Raw genomic sequence first — 14,511 nt, 5'->3', positions numbered from 1 at the left:
CGTTGGTATTGTCAATGCAGTCTTCCATGTAACATCATTACATGCCTTTCGGTCTAGTTTAAACGTAGTATGTTAATGATATTTATACCATGTAAATCCAACATTGTTTTTTACTTTTCATATAGATATATATAAACTTTTTACATTTTGATACAATTAAACGTAATATTTTAGAAAAACATTTGTGACGATCTTGTGCCTTTAAAGTCCCATTGGTAGGGGGAAACATTGTTTTCATATACTCTAGGGATGTTGGCCTATAGAAGCAGATAATATCACCTACAATTTTGTTATATCCTTAGCTTTGAAAAAGTATTCATACCTCATTGAAGTTTTCCACATTTTGTCAACCAAAAACATAAATCAATTTTTTGGGGTTTTTATGTGATAGACCAGCACAAATTGGCACATAATTGTGAAGTGGAAGGAAAATGAAATATTTTAAAAACGTTTTACAAATAAATATATATAAAGCGTGGCATGGATTTGTATTCAGCCCCGTTTACTCCGATACCTCTAACTAACATCTAGTGCAGTGATTCTCAACCAGGGTTCCTCCAAAGGTTGCTAGGGGTTCCTTCAGCATTGGACCATTTCTGCCTCTCAGATAAGTTCCCACCGACACCATTGATCTTTTTAGCTATCTGTAAGGAGGTAATTCTTCCCAAAAACCACAAGTGTAAGCACCATTCTTCCCACTCACCATCACACTAACGTATCATGAGTTGTAGATTTCAAATTTTTAGCAGGGGTTCCCCGAGACCGGAGAACTATTTCAAGGGTTCCTCTATGTTGAAAAGGTTGGGAAAGGCTGATCTAGTGGAACCAATTGCCTTCAGAAGTCACCTAATTAGTAAATGGAGTCCACCTGTGTGTAATTTAATCTCAGTATAAATACAGCTGTTCTGTGAAGCCTTCAGAAGTTTGTTAGAGAACCTTAGTGAACAAACAGCATCATGAAGGCCAAGGAACACACCAGAGAGATCAGGGATAATACATTTTTGGTTGTAACATGACAAAATATGAGAAATTTTGAGGGGTGTGAATACTTTTTCAAGGCACTGTAAGCACTCCTCCACTCTTCATCTCCATTGCAGAGGGAACATTCTTCTGCAGTGCACTTAAGATAGCTTGGAAGAATAACATTACTTGATATACATTATCTTCTAGATTGTAAGCTCTAACAAGAAGGGCCCTCTGATTCCTCCTGTATTGAATTGCTTTGTAACTGTACTATCTGACCTCATTTTGTAAAGTGCTGCACAAACTGTTAGCGCTATATAAATCCTGTATAATAATCATCATCATATCAGTACATTGGACAGCAAGTTACAAGGACATTGGAATTCTGGCAAGATAAAGATAGATGTACAAGCTGCAATATATAAAATTTTTGTTCTTGGGTTTAGATCATCTTTAATGTCTTTCTGATACTGTCTTTGATATCCTTATTTCTTATGCTGTATATTACAGGATTAACCATTGGAGTCACAACGGTATAGATAACGGAGGCTGCTTTGTCCTGTTCTGGAAAGTAACTGGACTGAGGTCGTACATGCATGAACATAATGGTACCATAGTAGAGGGAGACCACAGCAATATGGGAGACACAAGTGGAGAAAACCTTCATTCTTTCTGCTACAGAATGGATGTTTATCACAGTTAATGTGATGCAAAGGTAGGACAGAAAAATTAAGAAGAATGTACTGAATGCAAAGATGGCAGTTGCAATGATGCCTGCTACCTGATTGAGATGAATATCCTTGCAGGAGAGCCGAAGTAAAGGCGGTATCTCACAGAAAAAGTGGTCAATGACATTAGACTTACAGAAGGGAAGCTGAAAGGTGAACGTTGCTTGGATAATTGAATTATTAAAGCCTAGAAACCAAGATGCAATGGCCAGACATAGACAGAGTTTTTTGTCCATTATTGTATTGTACTGTAATGGCTTACAAATCGCAATATACCTATCAAAGGCCATGACAGTCAGTATTAAGCACTCTGCACCTCCAAGAGCCAGATGGAAATACATCTGGGCTGCACATCCTAGGAATGATATTGTTTTATCCTGTGATATGGTGTTTACCAGAATTCTGGGCACCACTGCTGATGAGAAGCAGATGTCAATAATGGCAAGATTAGTTAAAAAAAAGTACATGGGGGTTTGGAGACGGGAATTAAGTCTCACCATGATAATAAGAAGACAATTTCCAGATAATGTGACCATATACATTATAAAGAAGATCAGAAACAAGATTTGTTTTAAACAAGGAATATCAGACAGTCCAAGAAGGATGAATTGTTTTGAATAAGTTTGATTGAAGAGCTCCATTCCATTGTTTACATTTAATAATAAAAAATTAACAAAGGGTAATGCAAATTAAAATGTGCTTTTCTGTACTAATACAAATACATAAATTATTACAATTCAAGTTTAATCAAATATAATTTAGGTGTATTTTTAGGCAAACTTTTTTTTGAATTGATAAAGTGGTAAAGGGTTAGACCTTATAGTCTATATTTCCATTTCCATCTCAATTCTATTTGTACTGGTGACCATTGTCACCAAGAAAGAAAGTGAGGGTATAGCCAAAATTCTAGAGTTGTTCCCAGAACAAGAGATAAGGGGAAGTCTGGCTATGGGAATAGGTGTCTAAGAAGGGATAGTGGCTACTACTAATAGCCTCATTACCACCCAGGGTCTCCCAGTAAATTCTCTGCAATCAACAAAGGTAAATGATGCAATTTCTATGCTTGCAATGGAGACCTAGACTGCCAAAATGTTTCTTATATGGACCCAAAATCTATGGCAGGCTAGGTGTTCCACACTTGCAAAATTATTATCAGGCCTCCCAACTAGCTCCATGAACCAATTATCACACTGTCATTGAGACGTCCCTATGGGTATCACCTAAAGCAATTAATTGTGATCCCCTAAGTATGTATACTTTGCTGTGGCTTCACTATATAGTGACCCTACAAAATCCAATATTGGTCCATTTTCTGAGGCTCTGGGACACCCTCAAGTACTCAGGTGGTCTTCTACAACAGCACTAACCCTGATGTAGTTTTTTCAAAATCCTTCCTTCACCCCAGGTTTTGAAGCATCAAACACATTCAGACAATGAACCAGATATGATAACTCCACAACCTTTCTACCACTAACAGGATGAAACCATTCCCAGTGTTGCCGGCCACCTATAACCTTCCTAAATCGGAATTTTTCCGATATTTAGAGATCAAAAATATTGTTAGCACCATGATTTGTCCCCAATCAGACGTGGCATCTTTGATTTGATACCAAATTAGTTATGTTCACATTATGTTTTAGCATTAGAAACCAACTACGGTATAAAGTTCTATAGCATTGGTATTGGGTCCCTTCTTGGCTTGCCCACTTTACCCCAGGCTGTATAGTGCAATTCTTCTGAGGTTGTCCAGAACAGGGAATGTATTTACGCAAATGGTGGACTTGTCTAAAAGTCCCAATCTCTGTTTAAACATATATACAACATATTAACGTTACTATTAGAGACCACGATACCCATGAACTCAGGTGAAGCTCTACTCAACCTTAAACTGGATGGACTTACAAAATATCAATTCAGACTCATGATGTCCTGACAGCCATTAAACAAATTATTGGAAAAGCATGGTCATCTACCACCTTTTTACTGTTTGAAATTAAGGCCATAATTCACAACACATTTTCCAATGAAACGTTAAAGTGGTTGTAAACTCTCCCCCACAACTTTGTCCCATGTAAATCAGCATAAAAAACCCTAATGAACACTGCTTGTACGTAGATATCTCCTTACTTGCTTAGTATTGTTGTAATCCTTTTTGTTCTTTAGAATGACATCACTGAGCATGCCCAGATCTCCCCTGATTTACGGCACACTCTCTATGTGCTTATCTATCTGTTATCAGGACTTCCTACGGCACAACACTGAAATCCCAGGAGGCTGCAGAATCATTCAGAGCTTCCTCCTACACATCATGTGACATCACATGCAGTGTAAACCTGGCCATTACTGTAGTCTTATCAGCTGAAGCTGATAAGACTGACACAGGCAAACATTAGACATCGGCACAAGTAAATACTATGAAATAAAACAAGTCAGCTATGGACAGGGAAGCAGGGTTGCCATAGAAACGTTGGATTGAGAAGGAGGCTTAGTTAACAGTATAGGAAGTGCTCAATGTAAGGGCGGAAATACACTCCACTGTGGACTCAGAAAACAACACTTAAGATGGCGCTGCCTAACCCCAAGTTTTTTAAAGTTTCTTTAAACAGTAAGTAATATGCGATATAAGCTGGATTACAGTGGCTATAGTTTTTTTTTTTTTTTTTTTTTATTTAATACTCTTTATTCCGTTTTCTTTCACACTTACAAAACGTCATAATACACGTTAACATTTTAAAAAGCAATAATATATCACTATTACAAAAATAATATCTCATTACAATAATTCTTATCTTCTATATTCCGTGTTTTCTTAATTATCATCCTTTTATCGCTATCCCCTCCCTCCTCCCCCTCCCTTCTCAAAAACCCCCCTCCCTCATTAACATTGCTATTCTACTGCAGTTTTCCTTTTCCTTCTTTTGCTTTCCTCTCTTTCCTTCCCTCCCCTCTTCTTACCCATTCCTCCTTTCCTTTCACCTTTATTACCTATTTTTTCCCCTAGTATGTTTTTGGGGGATTTGCTGATGGCATAGGTTAAAGTCTACCTTACCTTTCTTGATTTTAATCTTTTCTCTCTCCTGCTCCTTTCTAATCTATAGGGTACCCCATCTCATTTGCCCATGGCCTCCATATTTTTTCGAACTCTCTAAGATTCCTCCTTTTTACATATACTGTCTTCTCTTTCCATATTAATTCACTAATGACTTGGATCCATTCACTCACCAATGGGGCCCTCTCCGCCTGCCATCTTTGTGCAATTATTCTATGCGCTTGGAATAGGCAGCGTATAATTGCCACCGTAGTACATTTTTGTTTTCCCGGCACCTTCCTATAGCCCAACACGCAGAATATCGGGTCCATTTCCAATTTTACCTCAAAGATTTTATTTATAGTTTCCACCACTCCCCGCCAATAACGAAACAGCTTCGGACACCTCCACACCATATGCATGAGGTCTCCCTGTCTCCGGCATCTAGGGCATCTGTCATCGTTTTTCCTACCAAACAAATATAATCTCTTGGGTGTATAATAAGCCCTGTGTACTAGCATCAGATGCGAGATTTTTTGTGAGGGAGAAACCGATGTCATTGGCCCTAGTTCCATTATTCTCCTCCACTGCTCATCTGATATTTCCCCAATGTCCTCTTCCCACCTCCTCTTTTGGTTCGGGTGGTCAATTTCCTGGTTAAAATTCATACATAGCTGATTATATATTACTGATATACACCCGCTGGCCCTATCCATTGTAAGTAACTTCCGAAGTAGAGGTGTTTTATCCCACACTGGCATATGTACCCCAAACTGGGCTGCTAAAGCATGTCTCAGCTGTAGATATCTAAAAAATTATTGTTGTGGTATATCATATTCCTTTTATAGGTCCAGGAATGTCTTTAAGACATTGCCATCATATAGTTGGATCAGCCTAGTTATACCCTGCCTTTCCCATATTTTAACCTTCCCTATTGAAAGTAATTCCGGTAGGTTTTTATTATCCCATAGCAGCATAAATTCTGACAACCCTGTATACCCCATTAATATTTTTACCATTTTCCATACTTTACCCACCATACTAGTTACAGAGTTTTTATACAGGAAGGAGTCTGCCTCCCATACTTCGGCTACGGTTTCATGTAGGGCTCCTGTCATCATAATCCCTCCTTTTAGGTTTCTTCCAGTTCCCGAGTCACAACCCGCCAGATGCTGCAGCAGCGCCGCCAGATAATAATTCCTGGGGTGTAGCACCGCTAGGCCCCCTCTATCTATTGGTAGCTGCAACGTCTGGAGCCGGATCCTAGCTGTACCCTTCTTCCAGATAAGCTCCCGAAAGAGGGTTTCAAGTTTTTTAAACCATTTTTTGCATATCCATACTGGTGCATTATGTAGGACGTATAGCAGTTGAGGCATCCATATCATCTTAATCAGGCTACAGCGACCCATCACCGATAAAGGGAGCCGACTACAGACGTCACATTTTTGCTTAAATTTATTTAGTAGTGGCATTACATTTTTATTAATGTACTGATCAGGGTTTGCTGTCAGATATATACCTAGATATTTCATAACATCCACCACCTTCACCTGGGGGGCCCCCGGCGCAACCACAGCATCTAGGGGGTCGACTCGGAGCAACTCTGACTTCCCCCAGTTTATGACTAGCCCCGTAAACCTTACAAAGCCTTCTACTAGTTTGACTGCCTGCCCAAGAGACTGGCCGGTATCCCCCAAAAAGAGGAGAACATCATCCGCATATAAAGCAATCTTTTCCTGTCTCTCCCCCTTCTTTGGAACCCTTTTATCCCCGGATTTGACCTAACAGCTATTGCCAATGGCTCCATAGCAAGTGCAAAGAGCAGAGGAGACAATGGGCAACCTTTCCTTGTCCCCCTGCTCATTTCAATCTTTTCAGAATACTTGTTATTAACCCTTACCCTTGCACTAGGGGCATTATACATCATTTTGATCCATCCAGTAAAGGAGGGGCCAAATCCAATTTTCTCCAACACACGCCAAAGATACTTCCACTCTAGGCTGTCAAAAGCCTTAGTTACGTCCAAGGACATTATGGCTCTTGCCCCCATGTTCTCTGATGGTGTCTGCATATTCAAAAATGCCCTTCTAATGTTCATACTGGTAGATCTTCCCAGGATAAATCCCGTTTGATCTGGATGTACTAATTTTGTGATAAATTGATTCAGCCTATTTGATAATACATTGGCTAAAATTTTAACATCCGAATTCAATAAAGAAATCGGCCTATATGAGGCTACCTCTAATGGGTCCTTTTCTACTTTGGGGATCACGATAATAGTTGCTTCTGTCATCGAGACGGGCAATTTTCCCTTCTTCACTGCACCCCTTAATGTCTTGTACAACTCTGGAAGCAGAGTCTCTCCATAGTATTTATATGTCTCCACCGGGAGCCCGTCAGGTCCTGGGGCCTTTTGATTAGCAATCCCGATCACTGTTTATTGTAATTCACCAAGGGTTATCGGGGCATCTAATTCTTCCCTCTCCTCCTGAGTGAGAGTGATCAATTCCACTCCCTCCAAAAAACGATCCATTTCCCCTTCCTCACCCACCCCTTGTGATCGGTACAGTTCTCTATAATAAGCTCCAAAGGTTTATGCTATCTCCTCACCACTTAAGGACAGTGCCCCATTCATAGTTCTAATTCTAGGGATGACAGACGGAGGGGAGTTTGTTTTCACCAGCTGGGCTAGCATTCTGCCCACCCCCTCCCCTTCCCCAAAGTAGCGCTGTTTCTGAAATGTTCGTTTACTCTCTTCTTTTTTTTAAATTGCTGTCTTATACTTTTGTTGTTTACCGTGCCTTGCGAAAGTATTCGGCCCCCTTGAACTTTTCAACCTTTTGCCACATTTCAGGCTTCAAACATAAAGATATAAAATTTTAATTTTTTGTGAAGAATCACCAACAAGTGGGACACAATTGTGAAGTGGAACTAAATCTATTGGATAATTTAAACTTTTTTAGCAAATAAAAAACTGAAAAGTGGTGTGTGCAAAATTATTCGGCCCCTTTACTTTCAGTGCAGCAAACTCACTCCAGAAGTTCAGCGAGGATCTCTGAATGATCCAATGTTGTCCTAAATGACTGATGGTGATAAATAGAATCCCCCTGTGTGTAATCAAGTCTCTGTATAAATGCACCTGCTCTGTGATAGTCTCAGGGTTCTGTTGAAAGCGCAGAGAGCATCATGAAGATCAAGGAACACACCAGGCAGGTCCGTAATACTGTTGTGGAGAGTTTAAAGCCGGATTTGGATACAAAAAGATTTCCCAAGCTTTAAACATCCCAAGGAGCACTGTGCAAGCGATCATTTTGAAATGGAAGGAGTATCAGACCACTGCAAATCTACCAAGACCTGGCCGTCCCTCTAAACTTTCAGCTCAGACAAGGAGAAGACTGATCAGAGATGCAGCCAAGAGGCCCATGATCACTCTGGAAGAACTGCAGAGAACTACAGCTGAGGTGGGAGAGTCTGTCCATAGGACAACAATCAGTCGTACACTGCACAAATCTGGCCTTTATGGAAGAGTGGCAAGAAGAAAGCCATTTCTCAAAGATATCCATAAAAAGTCTCATCTAAAGTTTGCCACAAGCCACCTGGGAGACGCACCAAACATGTGGAAGAAGGTGCTCTGGTCAGAGGAAACCAAAATCAAACTTTTTGCCCACAATGCAAAACGATATGTTTGGCGTAAAAGCAACACAGCTCATCACCCTCAACACACCATCCCCACTGTCAAACATGGTGGTGGCAGCATCATGGTTTGGGCCTGCTTTTCTTCAGCAGGGACAGGGAAGATGGTTAAAATTGAGGGGAAGATGGATGCAGCCAAATACAGGACCATTCTGGATGAAAACCTGTTGGAGTCTGCAAAAGACCTTAAACTGGGACGGAGATTTATCTTCCAACAAGACAATGATCCCAAACATACAGCAAAATCTACAAAGGAATGGTTCACAAATAAACGTATCCAGGTGTTAGAATGGCCAAGTCAAAGTCCAGACCTGAATCCAATCGAGAATCTGTGGAAAGAGCTGAAAACTGCTGTTCACAAACGCTCTCCATCCAACCTCACTGAGCTCGAGCTGTTTTGCAAGGAAGAATGGGCAAGAATTTCAGTCTCTCGATGTGCAAAACTGATAGAGACATACCCCAAGCGACTTGCAGCTGTAATCGCAGCAAAAGGTGGCTCTACAAAGTATTAACGCAAGGGGGCCGAATAATTTTGCACGCCCCACTTTTCATTTTTTTATTAGTTAAAAAAGTTTCAAGAATCCAATAGATTTCGTTCCACTTCACAATTGTATCCCACTTGCTGGTGATTCTTCAAAAAAAAAAAAATTTTTTATATCTTTATGTTTGAAGCCTGAAATGTGGCAAAAGGTTGAAAAGTTCAAGGGGGCCGAATACTTTCGCAAGGCACTGTATTTAACCACATTTTTTGTTTTTCTGAGGTTGGATCTTTTACATAATTATTTTCGGCCTCTATCAGTTCCTTCCTAATACTCTCCTCCCACATCCTAGATTTTCGCTTAATTCTTGCTACCTGCTGGATCAGGATGCCCCTAAGGAAAGCCTTTAGGGCATCCCATGTTACACTGGTTGGGGCGGTACCCGTATTGAACCTTATAAACTCTTGTAATTTTGACGAGACCTCCTCTACATCCTTTATTAGTTCAAACCAAAACGGGCTAATTTTTCATCCCTCTTGTGTTCTCTTTTGTGTTCTACAGTGGCTATAATTTGATAATTATTATAATGGACTAAATGAAAGTGGGAGAGTTTACTTCCTCTTTAAGAGGAATCTAATTGACTCAATATATATGTAGCACTAACCCCCAAAGGAGCTGCTGCTTTTATTGGGCTTACCGTTACCTCCTTGTTTGCTTCTCCGTCTAGGGATTCCCGTGATAGATGGCCCAAAGAATGTGGAAACTGACACTGAATCTTCTTTTGGGTTATTTGGAACAGAAACAGAGTCTTTCAATAAAGGGTTGAGGTTTAGGAGTGAGTTCAGGTACTTAGATTGCAAAAAATAATGTTTCACAACTGGATTTACCAACCCCCGGATAGACCTCCTCTCACTAGGCCTAGCAGCCGGTAGGGTGTTCGACAAAGTCTCTGCCACAGACTTGTGATGTACACTTGAGCATTACTGAGGGACGTAAATAAATTTAAATTAGCTAACATACGGTACCAGGTTCTCTCAGCCTTCAGGTGATACCGTATGTGTGTTGATCCAGGTTGCGTCCTTCAACTAAGCCTCCAGGCTTTGTGTATGGCCTTCTCCTGAAGAGTCCTCCCCTGGGTTTCTTCAGTTGCTGGGCCTCTCCCTCCAGATGAGTCGGCACTGGACCACCCTTGGATCAGTAGGCCCCAAAATCCAATCAGGCCTGTCCCTACAGTTGCGCCGCCTCTGGCCAGCCGGCACACCGAGACTCAGGATGCATGGTTCTGCACCCCAGGCCAGGAGGGCCATGGGGCTGGGTCAGGAGGACCACCAGAACCGAACAGACAGAAAATCAAGATGGAAAAAACCCTGCACACGTGGCATCGGTGCCCTAAAATACCACCTGCCAGAATGCACAGCAGGAAACACTCCCACTGGGCTGGTTCCAAGAAAACAATTGCATTCAATACACCCAAGTAGACTGTGTTTCTACTCTTGCCGGCGGTGACAGTGACATTTGCGGTCAAGGAGAACCCAGTGCAACCCAGCTGGACTGGTACTGAAACCAGAAATTTAGAGAAATAGTCCTGAAACCCAACTGTGGTTTCAGGCAAATTAACTTTTCAAAAAAACATAGCGCCTGCTCGTCAGGAGCCAGCGCTACATATAAATTCAAGGAAACCTGGGACTCACACTTTTTGCGGACAGTCTTTGATGATCAATAGACCTAAAATCCCACCCGTTCTTTGTGACCTGGAACTCTCCATTGTTATTCTGTGACACTCATTCCTCCCCATCCCCCTCCTTTCTGATCCTTTTCCATACCCCACTCTGATTGAAAACTGACAACATGTGTGTAGAAAATGTGGGATGCTGCTCACCCAGCCTGGTACATATAAGTGTAGGTAATAGTCTCAGCCATTGCTGCTCCACTGGCCTTGCCCCCTGTGGTCATTACCTACAGTTATATGCACCAGGTGAGCAATGTCCCACATTTTCTACACGCATATCAGCACTTCTGGATAAGTGAAAGGACACCAGCACCACGATTGCTAAACTCTAGTGGGCAGCACACTATACCTGCTATTATTGTCACTGCAAATTTCTTTACCTGTGATGACAAATTGTACTCTTATGCCGCGTACACGCGACTGGATTTTCTGGTAGACTAGGTCCGACGGGATCAGTCCATCGGACAATCCGATCGTGTGTGGGCTAGTCCGACGGACCAAATACGATACAAGGGCAGCTATTAACTACTGGCTATTGAATTTCCTTGTTTAGTCCCGTTTTGTCATCACATTCAAAACTAATGGGCTTTCGACCGGACTTAGTTCGTGTGTGGCCAAATCTGTACCAGGGAAAATATCCTGACCAGTCAGGCTGTGATAACGTAATGTTGAGAGCTCAGTACAAGTAACAAGACCAAAGCCCTTCCTATGAAGTTCAACTACTAATGCGGGTCTACAAGTAATCATGGCCTGCTTTAATGAAGAAGAAATCAGGGAAACCCATCCACGAGTACAGGCAGTAATCTGAAATCCCCAACTGGAATACAGGGAGACATCCCCCACACTTCCAGGTGTACATGGGATATATTCAGAGATTTCCCACGATCAAGGAGTACAAGCAGTGATTAAAAGGGACCATTCCCTCCCATCCAGGAATAGTGATTCCCTTTAAGTAGATGGAGATCCTTATTCAGAATAAGTGCAGCAAGGTGATCAGAGGGGACGCACATTCTGAGTACAGGAACCTACCTCCCTTCCCCTTTATCCAGTTAAAGGAGATCCCTGGCCAGGAGGAGTGCAGGTGGGTGATCAGAGGGGACCCAAATACAGGCCCCCCCTCCACAACTCCCTCCAGTAGAAGGAGGCTGCAGACAGCTGCCCCCTCAACTCACCCCATGGAAGGTGAATGGAGTGAGGTGGTATATCTGAAGATGTACACACTTATGCCCCGTACACACGAGCGGACTTTTCAACATCCAAAGTCCGAAGGACCGAGTCCGTCAGACTATCCGATCGTGTGTGGGCTGCAACGGACTTTTGATTCGCCAAAGTCTGACGGACTTTAGAAATGAAGCATGCTTCAAATTTTCCCGAAGGAACTCCGCCGGACCCGGTCCCCTTTGAAAACTCCGCTCGTGTGTATGCTACTCCGACGGACTAAAACCGACGCTAGGGCAGCTATTGGCTACTGGCTATGAACTTCCTTATTCGAGTCGGGTCGTACGTCATCACGTTCGAATCCGTCGGAGTTTAGTGTGATCGTGTGTGGCCAAGTCCGTTCGGCCGAAAAGTCTGTCAGAACTCCGTCGGAACTCCGTCGGAACTCCGGCGGAACTCCTTTGGAAGTCTGTCGGACATAAGTCCTCTCGTGTGCACGGGGCAATAGAAGCTCCTGGCAGTGTCCGGAGGGTTAGTAATGTGGGCCTGTTCCCTCTGCTCTCTGCTCTCTGTGCTGCCCGCAGTCCAGTTGCATATTCTCCCTGCTATAAGAGAGATTGCCAATTCTGGGCAAGGCAACAGCTGGAGAATCCAGAGGAGAGGTGGAAAAGGTGCTGTGTAGCAAGCTCCTAATGTGCCCCTACCTCATAAAGCTGCACCCAGGGCACGTGCCCATTCACTTACATCAAAATCGATTCTTTAAGGTAGGCAAATATTAATATAATAGAAAAAGTCTAGCCTAAGTAATGCTGTGTATACAGTACCTTTTAACCTAATAATAGAATTGTGCATTTTGAAATACATTTTTTCATGTATTACGTTTCATTGGTTCATTTTGTTTTACATGTGTGCTCCTTTAACCATCATTAATTTGGGCAAATGTTTCTAATATATTCCATAGATGCAGTAAAAAAACTCATAGATGTGGTAAAAGCAAAAATATGCAAACTTACAATCCAGATGGTAAAGCTTTACACTGTAGAAAAATCTGTTTTAATAAATTAGGATAAGTTATTGTTGAATTGTGAATCCCTTTGTTAAAGTCTCCTGTAGAGTAGAGAACAGAGGATCAAAACAACATTTAGAACAAGTTGTAAAAATGAAACAAAACCCCAGATAACAGATAATCTTGTTATATAGACCAAAAAAAAAAATTGGACATTTTCTCGGAAGGTTTGAGGTTCCCAGACTAGTTAAAATACATTGGTATTCTCTAATGGGTTCCTTAAGGGACCACTTATGTGGAGCTGTACAATTAAACTATATTTATTTAGAGTGTATTTTCATTATGTTTTTTTTTTAACATTAAAAATAAATATAATAACACATCGCATGGGGACTAAATTACTGAGCTCGTGCTCTGTAACCACATTGCTAAACTATAGTGTACAAACAAAAGAAAAAGAGGAAGAAAAGGGGACTTTCACAGCACTATACGTTTCAATTTTACATATATACTCAGTGGCGGCTGGTGCTAAAATATTTTTTTTTGGGGGGGGGGGGGGGCTGGGCTGGTGCCACGAACAAACCCCTCCAGGTCCACACTCACCCTATAAACTCCTGATACCCACCAGTGCCTTGGCTTCTGTGTTACCTGGTCTTCTTTCCAGGTTTCAGATCTTCAGCCTCCTGTCCTGATTGGCCAGGACGAGAAGCCGGAAGCTGATGGCGAATATTGATTTGCTAAGGTCACAAAGTGGGAGGGTTCGGGGTGTAGAGCACAAGGACAACATAAAAGAAGGCAATTTAAGCCTCAGGCACAAGGACAACATAAAAGAAGGCAATTTAAGCCTCAGGTTCTAATCACATGCTTGTAAGAAAAATTGCGAACCTAATAGAAACCTATTAGTCCGGCACCCTGCACAGTGCACAGCCACACACACAGAATGATTCTTAGATGGATTATGCAAACTAGCAGGGAGATGCATATATATATAGTGTATATATAGTCATTTTGGGGACTATCCTTGTTTTAAGTCCTAATCCCTCAGTGGTCTCAAAGACTGATAAGGGAGTAGAACACAAAACGTATGTAGATGAGTTAACTGTATGTAGCACTCAAGCCACTGGAAATATACAGGTGTGCCCACCGCCTAGCACCCAGCCTCCGTCAAGATACAGCTTCCTCCACTCTGGAACCGGGAACCATGTATTAAAGCTGAGCATTGCACCCAAGAACTTGACAACACTAGCTTAGGTGCAAACGGGACTGACTTTATTGTAAATTCACACAGAATATATACCACATTACCCTAAACAATGCAAACTGTAAACAGTAATCTCACTAGTACATCTAACAGTAATCTAATTAAACAGTATAAAACAATTGGTCAGTCACCTAGACAAGCCTAGGTGACGAAGGTCACTGCTAAACCAGACAGTTCAGCACCAGTTCCCCAAAAAGTAGACCCAGGGCTGTCCAAATCTTATTAACCAGCTTTCACTTGTGTAATCTATCCATTAGACACATCATCATAAGACAAAACTCATACAATGTTCCAGCAATCTGAAAAAGTGGATTTAAAGCGGAGTTCCACCAAAATGGAACTTCCCCTTTTCAGAATCCCCCCCCCCCGCCAGTGTTACATTTGGAACCTTTCATGGGAGGGGGAAATAGATACCTATATGATACACTTCCGGGCATAGATCGCTGCAGTATCTGCGGCGATCTAT

The 14,511-nt window shown here is 41.8% G+C and overlaps 1 protein-coding gene across 1 annotated transcript; it reads right to left on the bottom strand.

The window, feature by feature from the left end:
- Positions 1–261: 261 nt before the first annotated feature.
- On the bottom strand, positions 262–12,989 carry LOC143929851 (olfactory receptor 5AS1-like). Its single transcript, XM_077453824.1, has 2 exons — positions 12,792–12,989; positions 262–2,400 (listed from the first exon to the last, which is right to left on the bottom strand). Exon 2 carries the CDS (start codon positions 2,330–2,332, stop codon positions 1,406–1,408), a length of 927 nt encoding a protein of 308 aa, XP_077309950.1. The 5' UTR covers positions 2,333–2,400; positions 12,792–12,989; the 3' UTR covers positions 262–1,405.
- Positions 12,990–14,511: the final 1,522 nt, after the last annotated feature.

This window comes from Lithobates pipiens, unplaced genomic scaffold (assembly GCF_037356315.1).
Source record: "Lithobates pipiens isolate NorthernLeopardFrog02 unplaced genomic scaffold, aLitPip1_a1.2 Scaffold_25, whole genome shotgun sequence".
NCBI classification, from domain to species: Eukaryota; Metazoa; Chordata; class Amphibia; order Anura; family Ranidae; genus Lithobates; species Lithobates pipiens.
This window is presented reverse-complemented; position numbering and strand designations above follow the sequence as displayed.